Source organism: Monosiga brevicollis, genomic scaffold, assembly GCF_000002865.3.
Source record: "Monosiga brevicollis MX1 MONBRscaffold_19 genomic scaffold, whole genome shotgun sequence".
NCBI lineage: Eukaryota > Choanoflagellata > Craspedida > Salpingoecidae > Monosiga > Monosiga brevicollis.
The window spans coordinates 425328-443074 of NW_001865056.1; the positions used below are offsets into that span (position 1 = coordinate 425328).

Sequence of the window (17747 nt, forward strand, 5' to 3'; positions counted from 1 at the left end):
TGCTGCTGTGTTATCTTCCTCCGCCCCTGCTTTCTATCTTCCTATGGCTGCAAATGGACCCAGGTCCGATTGTTGTGTTGGATAGAGGTCTCTTTCATCAGAGAGGCTTCTTCTTTTGAGCCACCGACCCGCCTTGGCCTTTTTAATAATTTGCAAACGATACGCGAGGTAGCATGGCCGACCCCTCAAAGCTGGCTGTGCCAGCTGGCGCCATCGTCATCGCCTTTGGCATGGCCTATCTGGCCGGTGTCAGTTGGATGGTTGTGGCCGGGGCACTGCTAGTGATTGTCGCTGTTCCCGTCGGGGCCTATCAGTGGCAGATTTACACCCGAAACCGAAGCCGCATCACCCGAGCCACCTACACCACCTCCGCCAACAACCACGGAGGCGCTGCCGCGGCACGGCCCCGGACCGTGGCGGGAGCGCTCCCTGGCGGCGTCACTCTCAATGTTGTCCGGTGCGTAGTGAGCCAGCTATATCAGAACAGCCACCCTTTTCTTCCGACCAGGCCGCCTTACCTCGAGCCCTCATCTACTCGACTCACCCTGGCCATGTGATGTTGCGCCTGACCTGGTGGTGGATTAGACCAACTTTGAATCATCGCCGCCGACCGCGCTCGGCGGGTCGTACTCAAACGGCGGGCCCTGCCCATGATCTAGGGGCCGTGGATGCCCGATCGGCCCCATTGGCCAGCACCCCGGCCCGGGGCCCCCAAATCCCCTTTGACTTGCAAGAATCTGTCATACTCCCTGCTTCCCTCAACCCGACGCCCGGTTCGTTGTCATCATCAGGCCACGCGCTGCATACCATTTGATCCGATGTTTCCTCATCCGACTATCCTACCCATCCTGCAGCGCTTGGACGAAACTCAAACTCGCGCCCGGCCCTCTCGCGCACCAACATGCTCGCTGACCTTATGGGCGGGCAGCGAGAGCCTGCTGCCCCCCTCACCCCGGGCATCGCCGGCAACACAGAGGTACGCTCATATGACTGGGAACCCTATCAAAGCAATACCCTTCCTACCCCGACCCACTGATGCATGCTCGCTCATAATGTGCCTTTTATTCCGTGTGCTTGGCCTCGCGGCAGCCACAGCGGGCGACCGAGGATGCGGCAACCTGGCGCTCCAAGCGACCCGGTGCAGCTGATGACAGCCCCAGCGCCCCAGTCCGAGCCAGTAAGCTGCCTCGTGCCACTGAAGCAAGCTCGCACAAGCGCCGGGCTAACCGAAATGAGGATTCCATCACGGACAGCTCGCCTGGTATTCCCGAGGATAAGCGTCACAAGGCGGCGCGTGCCTCAGTTGCCCTGGAAGCCATGGATGACGAATTGGACGGTGGTCAACGAGGACCTTCCAACGGCGGTACTGCCAAGCGTGCAGCATTGGAAACAGATTCACACATGCAAGAACGTATTGCCCAGATGACTCGCGAACTTGCGACTCAGCGCCGTGACTTTGAGAGTCTTTCCAAGCGTGTACAATCCGAGTCCGACGAGGCTCGGCAGATGGCCCAACGCTACGAGGCAGACCGCACTAAGCTCTTGGAGCAGCTCGAAGAGGCCAAGCGCCAAGCCAGCAAGAAGAGCAAGCCAAGCACTGTTGATACTGCTCACAGCCATGGACCCTCTCCCTTCGCGGCTTTGGAAAAGTTGCAAGCCCGGGCTACTCAGTTCCAGCGCGATGTCAAAGCTGGTACCCTTGCGCCTGACTCCGCAAGCAAACTGCTATCTGAGCTCAGGGTAAGTAGACGAATTGCCCCAGCACATGGAGGCTTATCTCTAGTGTGTGGGAAGAAACATTGGAAGCACGCTTCTCTCGTGTCTTTTGCCCATGATCTCGTCTTGCTTTTTTTTTTTTTTTTTCTTGTTTTTTTTTTTCTTTCTTGCTCTCTTTGATTCCTGTTCAAACTCTCTGCAGGAACAACAGAAGCAGCAAGCCGGGGCTTTGAGGCTTAATGCAGGCGACAAGGATGGACTGAAAGAAAAGGATCAACAACGTGCTCTTACTCTGGCTAATGAAGTTGGACGACTTTTGGATGAAGTTGCCAAGAGTGTGACCACTGCGCCCAAGAACGGACCCGCAAGCACGACGCCTCGACGCCGTCCCCTGCGCTCACACCTGACTGTCCAGGTGGCAGCTCGATCAAACTCGTTTCTTGAGGCCCAGCGCCAAGCAGTCTCCCGCGAACCAAGCAACGCCGAACGTAGCCACAGCATCAGCGTTGAGGTATGGCCCTCTTTTGCTTTGGGTTTGTTTTGTTCGCTCGAAGGAGTAGGATAGGACAACTGACTGCCTAAGGGATATCAGGACATACAGTCTGGGCTGGAGACTGAGATGACACGAGTAGAGGATGATCGCTTACAACGAAACATTGACCTACTAGGCACGGCGGAATCAGGCGGCTTTGCAAAAGCCCAGCCAAGAATTGCTGGACAAGGTTGCCGCAACAATGCCGCCCGCCAAGAAGGCAACGCCGAGTGAGACCAAGGAAACAGCAAGCCCAACTGTCCAGCCTGTGTCAGCCGTCATCTCGTCCGCGCCATCCACAACAAGCACGAAGCCGTCACCACTCTCAGCATCCTCCTCTGCCCCTTCCAACGCCGCGGCTACAGATGTAAGTTGGCCCTTGTTTTTGTGGTTGGTTTGTTTTATGTTTTGTTTTTTGTTTTGTTTTTTGTTTGTTTTTTGTTTTTTGTTCTTTTAGTATCTGCTTGCAGTTTTTCTTGGCCCCCTTCTACGTCAGTCTGCTCTCGCTGACGGCTCCCTGCATCGTGTCTGGTTTTGACTTTGCAGAAGAAAGCCTCTAGCGAAAAGCCAGCCACCGGCAGCCCCTTTCAACTGTCAGGTGCCAGCAGCGGTGATGGCTTCAAGCTTGGCGATACAAAAGCTGCATCATCGCCAGCCAGTGGCTTCCAACTGCCAGCCTCTACCAAACCCGCAAAGCCTGAAGATGGATCCGCCACAGCTTCAGCTGCAGCCTCCGGAGGCACCAAGGCGGATGCCAGCGCAGCTGAGCCCGCCAAGGGCTTTAGTTTCGGCAAGTCGGCTGACGGTGGAAACGCAGCATCGCCCTCGGGATTTCAACTCAAACCCGCGAGTGGATCTGAAGCACCCTCAAAATCGGGAGCTGGGTTTGGTGGTTTGCAACTGGGCAAGCCGACTGCTACAACCCAACCTCCAAGCAGCACCGCGTCAAGTGCAGCGCCAGCAGGTTTCAAGGTCGGACCTGCCAGTGAAAGCAGCCCCAGTTCTAATCTTTCTTTTGGTGGCAAGCCTGCGGCACCAACCTCGAGTGCCCCGGCGACAACCAGTGCTCCGTCTACAGGCTTCAAGTTTGGGGCCGGTACCTCAGCTGCCAAACCCGCCGCGCCGTCTGGCTCAGCTGGGAGCACGCCATTTGGACAGACGTCTGCTCCATCAACCAACGCGGCAAAACCAACCACCGCACCGTCTGCTCCCGCATCCACAGCCGCGCCAAGCAGTGGTGGCGGTTTTGTTTTTGGAGCCAGTCCTTCAGCCACAGGTATGTGTTTACGGCCGTGTGAGACCATTTCTACAAACCAGCAATCGGTGACTTGCTCATGCTTTGAATGACGTGGTTGTCTGGTCCTAGCTGGTGCGCAGAAGCCTCCTGCCCCAGCCCCCGGCCTCAATCAAGCCGCTGGCGGTGGAATCTCGTTTGGGGCCACACCTGCAGCCGGTGGGGGTGAACAAGCCAAACCCGCCTCTCCCTTTGGTGCTGCACCCAAGGCAGGGGCCAACGCCTCGCCGTTTGGTCAGCCTGCTGGTGGAACAACCACGAGTGGTGCCGCTGTTACTACTACAAAGTCTTCGCCCTTTGGCCAGCCTGCAGGTGGCACGGGCACGCCCGCGGCCTCTTCGCCCTTTGGTCAACCAGCAGGTGGGATAAAGCCAGCTGGAAACCCGTCCACAACAGCTTCCCCCTTTGGTGCTCAGCCGGCTGGCCAGGGTGCTCCAGCTTTCGGCGGAGGCACCCAAGCGAGTGCGTCTCCGAGCATGGGTGGCATGGGTGGCAGTGCGCCTGGCCAAAGTGGGGGTTTCTCCTTTGGTAAGCCGGGTAGCGGGCCAACAAATGCCACCCAGGGCTCTTCTGGTAGCTCGCCATTCGGTCAGCCACCAGCGGCAACGAGTGGAGCGTCACCCTTTGGCCAAGCTGCTCCGGCGAGTACTGCGCCCACGAGCACGAGCGGAACCTCACAAAACGGGTTTGCTTTTGGTGCAAGTTCGGCACCCAAGCCTAGTGCATCACCCTTTGGCGGCAACCCAGCGGTCCCGAGTACCAATGGGCCTACGGGTGGAGGGGGCTTCAACTTTTCGGCCAAGCCCGGAGCTGCCCCTGGGGCTGCTGGCAGCCCCTTTGGTGGGGGTGCTGGCGGTGGGGCCAAGCCCTTTGGTGGAGCTTCCTCGGGCAATGGACAGTCTGCTCAGGGTTTTGGAGCCGGTGCAAGTGCCTCGGGGTTTGGAAACGGCGCGACATCTGGAAGCAGCCCTTTTGGAGGCGCCGCGGCAAAACCTGGTGCTCCAGGGGGTTTTGCAGGGGCATCCACAGGTGCGTCACCTTTCGGTGCGAAACCAGCGGGTGGCTTTGGGAGCGGCAGCCCTGCGCCAACTGGTGGATTTGGAAGTGGCACTGGCACGCCAGGTGGATTTGGTGGTTCCAAGCCAGCCGGCGGGTTTGGTAGTGGCAGCCCTGCACCAACTGGTGGATTTGGAAGTGGCGCTGGCACGCCAGGTGCATTTGGGGGTGCTGGTTCCAAGCCAGCCGGTGGCTTTGGTAGTGGCAGCCCTGCACCAACCAGCGGCTTTGGGAGCGGTGCTGGCGCACCAGGTGGCTTTGGTGCGGGCACGGGCGGTGGTTTCGGCAGCGGCACGGGCACTGGCAACACAGCCGGTGGCTTTGGGAGTGGTTCGGGTACGCCCACTGGTGGCTTTGGTGCGGGTACGGGTGCGGGGGGCTTTGGAAGCGGTCCAGGCACTCCTTCTGGCGGTTTTGGGGCGGGTGCACCCGCATTTGGCACAGGTACTGACTGCTATTGATATTAGTTTTCCGTTTGCTTGTTGGCCGACTCGCCTGTGTATTGGTTGGCCATCTTGATGGCCTTTACTCTTTCCGCTTTAACTGTGGCCGTCTGTCTTGTAGGTGGGCCTGCACCACCCAACGCAGCCGTCTTCAGTGCTGGACGTTCATCCAGCGCCCCGCGGCGCAGGTCGCGCGGTCGCAAGTAGAAGCCCGGTCCACGACTTGTTCCCATTCCCATAAAATGAGGAGATAAAGAGAGCAAAAAGAAAGAAAAAAAAGAAGAGAGAGAGAGAGAGCCGAGTCTGATTCAAACCAGGACCACATCGAATGTGCTTGGTGTGTGTATGTGTGTGCTTTGCGAGGAAGATTCGTTCTGTTCTGTCCTCCCAAGTGTCTTGTTGACTTGGTGAGACAACAGCGAGGCCAATCGAAGCATGCCACCTGAATGATGGAGCAGAACAATGACATGCTTAAGAGAAACTGATCATAAATAATGCGGCTGGGCTGCCCGAAGCGTTGGCGACGACGCATGTTTGCTTGAGACCAAAAGTTTATAGCATAGCCCAGTCCAAACCTCCCATTGACAGGCTAGTTAGTGCCGTCAAGTCTACGTTGTTCAGCTCGAGTACTTTCAAGAAGAGCATCATGTGATTCCTTCAACCATACATGAACTCATTCGTTGCGTCGTGAATGGCGTGGGCGTCATCGTGAATTCAAACGCATCAGCACATGTGAACTTCGAAGGTAGAGCGCGCCATGGGTGGTGCCTGACCGTGGAGACTTCCCTGCTTGATCCGCAAATTCAATGCACCATGCCACACACGTGAAAGTCATGCGCAGCGCTGCGCAGAGATGCGCCCCTCCCATAAACCCCCTTCCTTACCTTCAAACGGTGTGTGACAGGTTGACGTGCGCATGACTTTTCCTTGCACACTTTCACCCTTTCCTTGCACCCGTTCAGGGATGCTGCTAGGACCTCATCACATTGTCAGACAAACAGGTGTGGAGAATGTGGCCACGGGTGTGATAATTTTGAAGCCATGTATGATCATAAGGCGTAATTGTGTGACAACTCGTATGCAAATCGTTCTGCTAATGCACCTTCAAGTAGGGAAATCTATTTCGAATGTGTGGTATTACCGCTGCGCATCTCCCCTTGACGAGCTTACGTGTGTGACACGCTATTGCCACTGGTCGACGAGCGCGCACTTTGGCGCTCTGTCTGCACTCTGACTGCGCTCTGACTGCGCTCTGTCTGCGCTCTGTCTGCGCTCTGTCTGCTCCTGTTTTGGGTCGGGGTGACAAGACGAGCTGACGTTGTGCAGAGCAGCAGGTGTTTCCCGTTAAAGAGTTGCAGTGTGCTGGGAAAGCCGGCGGACTTGGTTTGCTATTTTTTTTTTGCTCGGGGCCACGTTTCCCCTCCCCCTTCCAACCGTCTATTTCCCCATCTCCTTGCCTGATTGTTCCTTATTCGTCTTTCCTCGTGTTCGCACGGCGGCCGCCTTGACTCCTGTCGGCCCTTCTTATTTCCGTCATCCGCCTCTGTGCACTCGCCGTGGTTGATCAAACGAGACGAGCACATTGGCGTGACACTTCGGCACCCAAAGCCGAGGGGGGCGCTTCCACCCATACGCTTGCCGTGGCCGCGCGTTTGGCTGCACTTCGGCCCACGCCATGGTGGTTGCTGAAGTCGCTTCGCCCGCGGTGGCGGCCTCGACCATACTCAGCTCTTTGCTGACTCACCCTTTGCACCGCGTCCGCGCTTTGATGGCCGTCAGCGGGGAGCTACACGCTCAGAACAAGGCCGACATCTTGGCTGTGTGCAGTCCATCCGCCTGCGCCCAATGGCAATTCAAACAGGGTGGTGTTGAGAGCATATGGCATGGTGCCCTCGACTCAATAGCCCTTGGCCTCGTTCCCAGCTTGCTGCTTCGGCCGATCATCGAGAGTCTATGCATGCCGGCCGCCGACGCCTCGCCTGCGACCCGCATTGGCCTTGCGCTCGCGCAGAGTCTGCTTCACCTCTCTCTCACCTACCCCCTGAGCCTCTGTGCTCTCAAGACTACCCAGGATGTGCCCGTGAATGGTCACTATCGCTACACTAGTGGGTTTCATGCTTTACGCGAAGCCTTCTCCGCGGTAAGCTCTTGCCCCTCACCGCCAACAATGCAACGCCCGACGCGTGTCTGGAAGTGTGGCCGCTGAGCTTGAACTGCACCCCCTGATTGATCATGTCTGCTCTGACGCGTCGGACTTTGCGTCTGCTCTCTGTGTGCTTTCGTGGCTGATTGGCGCGTGTGCAACTCAACTTGGATAGGGTGTTGAATCAGCTGTGCCACGTCTGTACCGTGGCCTCGGCCTCTCAGTGGCCGGCGTGCTTGTCTATCGCCTGTCCTATGCTGGCATGCTTTCGCTCATGCCCTCTCGGATCGGACCGGCCAACACCTTCCTGACCGCCATCGCAGCTGGCATGCTCGCCTACCCCCTGGACGTCTTACGCCGACGTTACATCGCGCTTGATCCCGTTGATATGCGATCAAGCTGGCAATATGCACGCGACATGATCCGTTCAGAAGGCTTTCAAGCCTTTTATTTTGGCAACATGATGGCCATGGTCGAGAACCTGTCGAATCGGATCGCGCTTATGCAAATCTACCCGCTCGTTGCCCGCACCCGGACTTTTGGTGGCCTGAGCTCTTGACACCAGCTCCGAAACGCCTGCAGTGCAGGCTTGGGCTCAGCCCTCAAATGCGTGTTCACCCCGTGTGTCGTGTTTGCGTACCTGCCTTGATCTCGAGAGCGGCTGGTCCGCGCCTTTCTAGCTTGATCGTGGGTGTCAACTCATGATGAGACTCACCCCAATCACCACTTTATTGCCAGAATAAATTGACCCAACAGAATATACAAAATCCAGTGTCCCGCACGTCCTTCATCGCAACAGGCCCTCGCACAGCAACTCTGCCTCTCCTTTCCAAGCCTGCCCTCCTTAGCCACAGCCCAAAGCCCACCACAGACTCACAACAAAGTCATTCACAAGTCCCGTCCAACGACCATCACTTTTGTTTGTTTTCATCTTTTTCTCTTTTGCGTGCTCTCTCTCCTCTCTCAAAATCTCTCCTCAAAAATCTCTCAAAATCTCTCTCTGTTAATCTCTCTCTCTAAATCTCTAAATCTCTAAATCTCTAAATCTCTAAATCTCTCTCTCTGCGGACGTCCGTTCTGGATCGCGCAGGTTGGCCAGTTGGGGTGACAGCAGCCGATTTCACGCTCCAGGCGTGACCAAGACCGTAGTCGCCAAAGGAGTGTGGATGACCAACGTCCAGTGCTGCCCCCGTACTATCACTGGGTCTTCGTGGACAACGCTGTGTGAGTCGGGTAAACTGGATGGCATCGCGAGCGCGTCAGCGGGGTATAGCAGCCATCAGCGCGATGGACGCTGACCTCGGAGACGAAGATACCGTGCCCTTTCTGGAGCAACCGGGCATTGCTCCTGATGCATCGATTGACGGAGACGTAAACATCCAAGGTGTGTGCTGACAAGTGAGTCGGGGAAAACCAGGCTTGAGTCTGCCCATCGCATGCTCATGCCTTCTCCGCTCTTCATGTGCTGGCCCGCGTGATTTGCGGCTGCACACTGCAGTTCAACTAGAGCCGCCCAGGTCTTTGACCCTGACCAATGCCATCACCTTTGTGGTGGGCACCATGATTGGGAGTGGCATCTTTGCCTCGCCTGGCTCTGTCCTTGTCGATGCGAAATCGGCGGGCATGGCCTTTATCGCCTGGATCGTCGCGGGCCTAGTGGCGCTGATGGGCTCAGCTTGCTATGCCGAACTCGGCACGCTCTTGCCGGCTAATGGTGCCGAATACACGTACATCAACGCTGGTCTTCACCCAGTAGTCGCCTTTCTCTTCACATGGACGAGTAGCGTCGTTACGCGCCCAGGCTCCCAGGCCATCATGATTCTCATTGCGGGCGAGTATCTGTGTAAGGCACTGAGCGGCACCGAATTTGTGGACGAATGGACCTTTAAGGGCGTTGCCGTTGCCCTCAACACCGTGGTCCTGCTTATCAATTGCTGGTCCAGCCGCTGGGGAGCTTGGCTGCAGGACAGCACCACGGCCATCAAAGTCATGGCGCTTGTTCTGATCTCCCTGCTGGGCCTCGCATGGTTGGCTCACTTTGCTCAGGTGGGTCGGCATTGCCCCTAATGGAAAGCTGAACCTGAGTCTCTAGCTCCTCTTACTGTCACCCTCGGTGTTGGGGCGACGTGGTTGTGCTGTCCGGTTAGGATCCTGACTCGGCCGCATACCGCAACCTGCACGGTGACAATGCGTTTTCAAGCGATCGAGTACGTACTGCCTTTGGTTGTTGTTGCAACCAACCTGGCTTTCTCGCGCGGTACGTGCATAGTTGGCATCAATGGCCAATGCTCACTTGGTGCGTCTGGATCTTCAGTTTTCCATCGGCCTCTTTGGGTTGGCCGTGGTGAATGCGCTCTTCTCGTATGACGGGTGGAACAACGCCAACTTTTGCGTGGCCGAGATGGTGAATCCTGCTCGTGACCTACCACGTGCCTTGGTCATTGGCATCCCCTTGGTTGTCGTCATCTATGTGTTTGCCAACCTGGCCTATTTTGCCGTGTTGGACTTGGACTCGATCGCGGACCTTGAGGCGGGCAAGCCTAATGAGAGCTTCGCCAGCACCTTTGCGCGCGTCACTATGGGCCGCGTGGGGGGTGTCATCTTACCTTTGCTCATCTTTGCCTCGGCCTTTGGCGCCACCAACGGTACGCTCGGCACGGGCAGGTGTGCTGACCAACGCTCGGAAAAGCTTAGAAAAAAAAACTGCTCATGCATGGTTCGTCTGGTGACCTTGGACGTAGGCTCCTTATACACAGCGGCCCGCCTAGTCCGCGAGTCGGCCCAGCAAGGCCATTTTCCATCTTTCCTCGGTGGTCTATGGTCGGGGCGGGAACCCACGCCAGGGCCTGCGCTCTTGTCGCAGTGTTAGTTTTGCATGGCACATGGACCCCGAACTAGCGTCACTAAAGCTCATGCGCTGTCCTATGCTGCGCCGCTGTTATAGACATTGTCAGCACCACACTGCTGCTCTCTAGCGATTTCAATGCCTTGGTAAGTACGAATGGCAGCACGGCGTGGGGCACATGCATGCCAAGGGTGGTGGTCGTGCGTTCTGGTGACCTTGATCTGGTATAAATTGCGTGCTTGGCCACACGGCATGGGGCTCATGTGAATAACGCTTGTGCGTTACGAAAGGTGGAGTATTTTAGTGCCGCTGCGTGGGTCTTTTATTTCCTTGCTGTTCTGAGCCTCCTGCGACTCAGGCGCTTGCGTCCGCACGATGAGCGGCCATACCGGTTCGTCCTGCTTCAATTGGCTCAAACTGACCGGCCCTCTCTACATGTCGCCTGGGAACACGTGCCTCTTGCTGATGATAATGCCTGTGCCATGCGATGTCGCTCACGGGCGCAGAGTGCCAACGGCCGTACCCATCATCTTCCTGCTCATTGCGGCTGGCCTAGTCCTCAGCTTGATCGTGTTGGCGCCTCTAAACAGTCTCATCTCGCTGGGCTTTATCGTCGTTGGCATCCCGGTGGGGCGAGCGAGTCGCTTGCCCGTTACTCTCTCTTGTGGGCTCTTTCGGCAGACGCAAGGCTGATCTCACAAGCATGTGTCGTGTTGGTAGATTTACTACATGCGGTCTTGGCTGCAGGCGCGCTTCAAGTGGTGCATCTTTGCGCACCAAGCAGAAAACGTCACGGCCTCTTTTCATCCTCTCGAAGAGCTGGAGACGGATGACTCCAGGCGGAGTAGCACTTCCGACAACTTGTTTCTCTAACCCGCTTGCCATTGCACGCCTGTCTCGGACAAGGGCTTGGCCCTCCTCTGAGCCCTCTCGGGTCGTAGGCGGGGATGAGATGTGCACGGCTTGAAGCACACGCTGATCCATGTCCCAGAGGCGCTCGCTCGTTCCAGCCATGCTGGGTGCTGACTACCTCTTATTGTATGATATTGTGGTCAATTTACTCATTCATAGCAGTGAAGATGGAAGAAAGCGGAAGGGGAAAAAAAAAAAAGCAAAAACGTGAGACACAAACACAGGAAACGACACACACACGCATACACGAGATTTCACGAGAAAAAACAAGCATTGATTGCTAAACAATCAAGAGGTCGTCGGTTTGTGCTCATGCCGAGACGGCGACCGTGGGGACGACGGTCTCCTCGGCCACGGGCTCTGCAACCTTGGCGGCCTTGGGTGCCTTGGGTGCCTTGGCGGCCTTGGGTGCCTTGGGTGCCTTGGCGGCCTTGGGCGCCTGTATGTGGAGCAACAGGCAAAATATGGTCACGAGTGAGATCAAACATGGGTTGAAATCATGTGAGAGATCGCGCAAGGGCAGGACCAGACGCAAGGGTGGTGGCTTGCGTCGGCCCTGTTGGCAAAACTCCATCGCCAGATCTGTTTTAGGGGCGCACCTTCTCCTTCTTGGGGGCAGCAACCTTGGGGGTGGCGGCAGCCTTGGGGGCCTTGGGGGCCTTGGGGGCAGCCGTCTTGCGGGGCTTGGTGACCTTCTTGGCTTGCTCGGCGCCAGTCGCGGGGACGGCGGCGGCCACGGCCTTGGGCTTGCGCTCGCGCAGAGTAGGAGCCATGTTGATCTGTCGAGATGGCAAGTGCAAATCCAAGAAGCACAAGAGACAGCAGACAAGAATTGACGACGAGCAAGCAGGGAAATGTCGCTGAGCACGCACCCCAGCACACCACCACCACCACCACTGACCCGCCCCGCCTCAAACTCTCTCTATCTCACACACACACACACTCTCTCTCTCTCTCTTTCTGTGTGATGGTGGTGATTGCGAAGTTTGACACCATGCGCTTAGGGCGTTGCGTGTCAAAGTTGCTATCAACATGGCAAGCAAGCGTCAGCATCAAAAAGGGGGCTCATCGCCGTTACCGTTGAGGACGCCAATTTCTGCAACAAAGGGAAGCAAGCATTGCAGAAATCGCTCCGACGCTCTGTTTTGTCGACAACACTTTCCCGCCAACAAAGTTGATGACAATTGTTGTTTTCCCGCCAAAAAGAGCGGAGTTTGGTGTTCACTACGTTCGCTCGCTAAATAGCCGTTGTCGAAAACTGACCTGTATTCAACCGCCCGATTCAACTCTGCGTGACACGTCTCTGGGCCCGTTTCCGGCTCAGACTGGCTCGACACTGGGCGTCTGATCGACTTCGTGCCACGTTGCTGAGGGAGCACGATGCGTCATCAACACACCTGATCTGACCGTACTTGACAAGGCAGGCAAAAATTCCTGCCCTCGTGTACGCCCGCGTGTCGCTGCGCGCGCCTTGCCTCGACGTTCGCCCTACCCGAACAGACGCCAACGACGGTGGGTCATGGCGACAGCACCGGCCCCCGCAGGTGGACCTAGTCCGAACGAGCAGCCCAAACCCCTGGCCACACCAGTCGACTTTGCATTTCCTTTTGAACCATACAGCATCCAGCGCGACTTTATGCACCGCCTATACGAGACCATTGAGCAAGGCGGGCTAGGTATTTTTGAAAGCCCGACCGGCACCGTAAGTCAAACGCCTCTTCGTTGCAAACCCACCACCAAGCCACCTCCTCGCCCACACACGAGCCCTCGCTGTCCAATTTTAAACATGCCACCGGTCCTGCACCACAGGGCAAATCCCTTTCTCTGCTCTGTGGGGCCCTGCGCTGGCTCCGCGATCATGAGCAGCGCATGCATGACCATTTACAAGAACAGCTTCAGTCGCCTGACCGCCGCCCTGATACGGCCAAGGCTGGCCCCAGTACCAACTCAGGTTCGGCCACCATGCAAAGTTTGCTCACCCGCCCGGATTTTGGTATCCGTGGTCTGAATGGCGCATGCCAGTGGGGCAAGGGGGCCGACCGAGCCCCTCAATCACAACTCATGCCCACAAATGTTTGCTACTAGGCCAACCGAGCTGGATCACGACACAAGCGCAAAAGTCACGGCGCCTCGAGGCTTTGCAGGACGAAATTGAACGCCAGGAACGACTCCAGACCAAACAATCACGCCTCGAGCGGTTACGCGCCAAATCGGCTCAGCAGCGCCTTGAACGCTCTGCCAGTCGGGAGGCACCGCACACCTCCAGTGGTCGCATTGATCCCCTGGCAGGCTTGGACCATCTGAGCAAGCCGGCTCTGCCTGTAGAGGTTGATGAATGCTGGCTGGGCGACTACGAGTCGGAGGACGAAGGCTTTGATAGCCAAACTCAAGATGAACATTCGGACAATGCCGAGGCACATGCCACAAAGGTTCGGCCCTCGTCATCTGATCGACACATACCACTGGCAGCGTCTCTGCGGGTGCTCTTCCGTTCAGAAACCTTCGATCGACCGTCTCCCACCGCAGCTTGGGGCCATCCTCTCACGGGATTTTGCTTTAGATTATATTCTGCAGCCGAACCCACTCGCAGCTATCACAGTTTGTGCACGAAGTGCAAGGCAGTCCTTTCGCCGCTGACGTTCGCCTCGTCGCCTTGGCCAGCCGCGCTTCTCTCTGCACCAACCCACAAGTTCAAAAGGTGCCGACTGAGAGCACTTCCTCCGACATAACGGGACTTGTTTGAAGATTTCTTGTTGGCTCTACCTGGTCCTACTTCGCCGACCATCACCTCGTGTTGTCTTCATTCGACTCCTCCCTAGCTGGGCGACTTGAGCCGTATTAATGAGAAATGCATGGATATGCAAAAGGATCAGCGTGAGGCCCGGCAGGACCCAGATGCAGATGAGGTGCGAACTTAATGAGACTGCGGCTTCTTAAAAACGCTAAAAGCCTTTTCTGTTGGCTTGTGTATTTTTGTATTAAACCCTCCCCCAACATGCTTGTGGTAGGCCCCGATGGACAAACGGGCCAAAGCCCCGGCACCTGGTTGTCCCATGCTCGCAGCACCTAGCATGAAGTCGCTGCCTGACCGTGCCCTGGTAGGAATGACATCACTCCCAAGAGTTGCGCTGGTTTGCCCTCCAATTTCAGCCAATGCCCGATGTCATGCTGAAATCCATTGCCCTTGCCGCATGTGGCGCGTAGCTGCAACCTTTGGACGTGGAGGAACTGGCTGCCATGGCGTCTCGCGAGAAGGCATGCGCCTATTATGCCGCGCGAAAAGCCGTCGCCCCTGCTGAGGTAAGGCCCTGCCTCATGGCCACTCGCTTCTTGATGGCGTCAATCGTGGCTGACATGGCATTTCAACGCCCACAACCATCGCCGTAGCTGGTTGTTGTCCCCTACAACATGCTCTTGCACAAGGTAGGTCGTGCCAAAAGCAGATGATTGCAACCTTGTCCTACCATTGCTGACCTAGCGATGTGGCGTGTCGCCCAGTCCACACGCCTAGCTTCAGGCTTGCAACTGACCAACAACGTGGTGATCATCGACGAGGTTTGTTCATGGCCGAGCTGTCGCCCTACTGTTGAACCTCGTCACATTGGCGACCACTGAAAATTTCCCAAGTGAAATCTCAGTCCCCTAATCATTTTGCGCACTAGGCTCACAATTTGATGGACACCATCGCCAACATTCATTCTGTCACCGTCACTGGTGATATCGTACGTGCTCCACTCTATCAGTCAGCCTTGGCACCCACTCCCTTTGCCGCATGTTCTGCTCACCTTGTGCGGCTGAAACAACACATCGGGCGAATGGGCAGCTTTTGGGAGCACACCGCGATTTACTAGAGTATTGTCAACGATACAAGGTAGGCAATACTTTACATGAAGTTGCCTCCTCCTCTTCCTCTGACCTTATGTTGTACCTGGCAGGCCCGCCTTAAGGCGAAGAATTTGATGTATGTCAAGCAGCTACTATTCACGCTCAAGCGCTGGCTGATGGCTGTCAAAAAGGGTATGTGAAATTGATTCCGGGCAATTTGTTTCAGGCCTTGATCTTCTGTCATCGCCTCTCTCGTGTCACTCTTGACACACCCAATGCATTCGGTTTCATAGCCGATGGGCTCGAATCCCAGACTGATTCGGAGCGGCTGCAGCCTGTCAATGAGTTTCTGTTTGCGACCGAGACGGATCATGTCAATCTTTTCAAACTCTTGGTGCGAACGGTTGCGCTGAGGACATAAACTGCTTCAAGTTACTTGCCGAGCAAGACACAACCGCACGTACCCATCTTGATCAGTCTCCTGTAAACCCATGCCACCTGCAGACATTTTGCGAGCGCAGCGAGATTAGTCGCAAGCTGCTTGGGTTTGCTGAACGACGCGCCCGCCAGGCTGGCCAAGTGTAAGTCTGACGTGTCTATCGACATGCACCGGCAATGCTGGCGCCCCAACATGTAGCTTTAGGCCAAGCCTCTCATCTACTTCATCGCTCTAGGTGTGGTAGCGAGACAGGCTCCAAGCATTTATCTCCGCTGCGTGTGGTGGAGACTCTCTTTCAGGCACTCTCAAACAGTAATCGTGACGGTCGCGTCTTGGTGAAGCAGGCTCACTCGGGGTGAGTGCACCGTGTGCTTTTTTTTTATTGGTGTACCAACATGGGGGCAGATTTGACTTGCTTTCTTTTATTGTTTGACACTGTAAACTTCAATCTCTGCATCGTCGCCTCGCAGCTTGAAACAGTCCTTCATTCGTTTTCTTTTGCTCAACCCTGCCGTCTACTTTGAGGAGGTCAGCAGATGTGGGGCTTGAGTCCGCGGAAAGACCTTTTCATTGATGGCATGGGTATCCCTCATCGGCCCCTCAAACGCCTTGCCTGGTTGCAACTGTCACAGATTTTGCAGAGTGCTCGAGCTGTCATTGTGGCTGGGGGAACCATGTCTCCAGTGACCGACTTTGTCGAGCAGCTGACTACGCAAGCTACGAAAAGCGTGGCCGTGAGTACACTCGCTCAAGATTACGATCTGTATCAAAACGAAGCGAGCTCACTTGTTCATCTGGTGTGGTGTAATATAGGTGCATCACTTTGCATGTGGGCATGTTGTGCCGTCATCGCATCTTTGTCCAATCGTTCTGACACAGACCTCCAATCGCCAGCCCTTGCGCCTGACCTTTAGCACCCGGCAGAGCGAAGCAGTACGGTCTTTGGAATGGCTGCGGATCATGCCATCCTGAATAGAACGAGCCCCAGTCTGATGTGAATGACTACTGCTTGTGGCGTTTGTTTGTTTGTTTGTATGTTTTTTTAGATGATGCGAGAACTTGGTGAAAGTTTAATACGAGTGGCTGCGACGGTCCCCGCAGGCCTGGTTGTGTTCTTTCCCTCTTATGAGTACGAGCAGAAGCTTGTGGAGTTTTGGACACGCCAAGGTGTCCTGCGCAAGTTTGAGGTGAGTTGATCCGGCTCAATCATGCAAAGGGGGTCACGATTCACCAACTTGTGGGACTTGGGCGGGTCACGGAACCTTTTTTAGCGACACAAGCCGATTTTTCGTGAGCCTCGAGCGGGCAAAGATGTCGATGTGGTTTTGCAGCAGTACGCGACGGCAATTCAAAAGGTGGGGGCCCGGCTGCTCGCTCAAAGGGCCTGCATTGGGTGCTTCGTTACGGTGAATTTTCGCGTGAGACTCGATTTGTGGCCTCATTTTCTTTTTTGCAGGGGGGAGCCGCCCTTTTCTCGGTAGTTGGTGGCAAGCTGTCCGAGGGCATCAACTTTAAGGATGACCTTGGCCGCTGCGTGGTCATGGTAGGCATGCCTTATCCAAACTTGCACTCCAAGGAACTTCAAGAGAAAATGGCATTCTTGCGCAGTCAACCCGCAAGTGGTAGCGTTGACAAAGGCCAGGTGTGTGGCTGCGACTGGATGATCTCAAACTCGCCGAACATGACCAGGACGCGGTTGAGGAGAAGTGACAGGTGTCATCGATGGGCGCAAGCATCACCTGCGGCACCTCGTTTGCTGTAGGAATACTACGAGAATCTATGTCTCAAGGCGGTGAATCAGTCCATCGGACGAGCCATCCGCCATCGCGGTGACTTTGCCGGTGTGTTTGGCAGCGTCTTCACGGTGGATTTGAGCCGATGTCGCGACAACCTGTGACGTTTGTCTTGCTTTGCATCGATCTATTTGTTGTCATAGCGGTGATCATGCTGGATGAGCGCTATGCCACGCCGCGGGTTCGGAACAAATTACCAGGCTGGATGATGTCAAATCTCAAAGTTACTCCAACGGTATGTGCCACACGCACACACAGTTTTGGCACGATAGTTTGGGAGGTGCTGTTAGCGCCGTGGAGCCTGCCAGGTTCCTTTTCCATATGTTTTTCCTTGTTTTTTTTTTTTTTTTTTTTTTTTTTTTTTTTTTTTTTTTTTTCAACTCCCTTTCTTCTATCCTTGGCTTGTTTGTGTAGGTCGCTCAGCTTGAGGATCATCTCAAGGAATTTTTCATTCGAATGCAAGAGTAGCGATTGCAACAAGAAAGCCTCTGCCATTCCACGGGGATTGAAATGTCTGTTTTGCTGCATGGATTTGTAACATCCAGTTATTTTAGGAAAAATGATTCGAGTTTGAATGATCAACAATCAATCCAATACGATACTTTCAAATCGTTCGATCCATGTTTATTTATTGGTTGTTGATGAGTGGTGCGGCCAAGAGGCCCAATCATGTCGCTCATGTGAGTTACGAGAATAATATTTTATTTGGCCAAAATTGGCTTGCCATCATGAAATAGGATGTGCCTTGA

At 55.5% G+C, this 17747-nt stretch overlaps 5 protein-coding genes across 5 annotated transcripts; 4 read left to right on the forward strand and 1 right to left on the reverse strand.

Moving 5' to 3' along the window:
* Positions 1-173: 173 nt before the first annotated feature.
* On the forward strand, positions 174-5248 carry MONBRDRAFT_38033 (uncharacterized protein; the record flags this gene model as incomplete). The annotated part of the gene is made up of 9 exons (XM_001747807.1): positions 174-452; positions 509-773; positions 855-976; positions 1090-1740; positions 1919-2227; positions 2385-2615; positions 2795-3524; positions 3615-5042; positions 5163-5248. The coding sequence occupies 9 exons, from the start codon at positions 174-176 to the stop codon at positions 5246-5248; spliced, it is 4101 nt and encodes a 1366-aa protein (XP_001747859.1).
* A 1468-nt stretch (positions 5249-6716) lies between these two features.
* MONBRDRAFT_10130 (uncharacterized protein) lies at positions 6717-7743 on the forward strand (the record flags this gene model as incomplete). The annotated part of the gene is made up of 2 exons (XM_001747808.1): positions 6717-7181; positions 7360-7743. The coding sequence occupies 2 exons, from the start codon at positions 6717-6719 to the stop codon at positions 7741-7743; spliced, it is 849 nt and encodes a 282-aa protein (XP_001747860.1).
* A 728-nt stretch (positions 7744-8471) lies between these two features.
* MONBRDRAFT_27450 (uncharacterized protein) lies at positions 8472-10243 on the forward strand (the record flags this gene model as incomplete). The annotated part of the gene is made up of 6 exons (XM_001747809.1): positions 8472-8568; positions 8683-9230; positions 9332-9391; positions 9499-9829; positions 9926-9951; positions 10193-10243. The coding sequence occupies 6 exons, from the start codon at positions 8472-8474 to the stop codon at positions 10241-10243; spliced, it is 1113 nt and encodes a 370-aa protein (XP_001747861.1).
* Positions 10244-11251: 1008 nt separating this feature from the next.
* On the reverse strand, positions 11252-11714 carry MONBRDRAFT_10132 (uncharacterized protein; the record flags this gene model as incomplete). The annotated part of the gene is made up of 2 exons (XM_001747905.1): positions 11252-11380; positions 11541-11714. 2 exons carry the CDS (start codon positions 11712-11714, stop codon positions 11252-11254), a joined length of 303 nt encoding a protein of 100 aa, XP_001747957.1.
* Positions 11715-12460: 746 nt separating this feature from the next.
* Positions 12461-17466, forward strand: MONBRDRAFT_27452 (uncharacterized protein; the record flags this gene model as incomplete). The annotated part of the gene is made up of 23 exons (XM_001747810.1): positions 12461-12643; positions 12751-12892; positions 13027-13370; positions 13761-13847; positions 13950-14039; positions 14146-14241; positions 14329-14364; positions 14440-14496; positions 14604-14663; positions 14765-14812; positions 14877-14958; positions 15060-15160; positions 15271-15347; positions 15441-15560; positions 15676-15733; positions 15838-15939; positions 16019-16138; positions 16252-16392; positions 16477-16560; positions 16662-16847; positions 16968-17046; positions 17142-17233; positions 17413-17466. 23 exons carry the CDS (start codon positions 12461-12463, stop codon positions 17464-17466), a joined length of 2439 nt encoding a protein of 812 aa, XP_001747862.1.
* Positions 17467-17747: the final 281 nt, after the last annotated feature.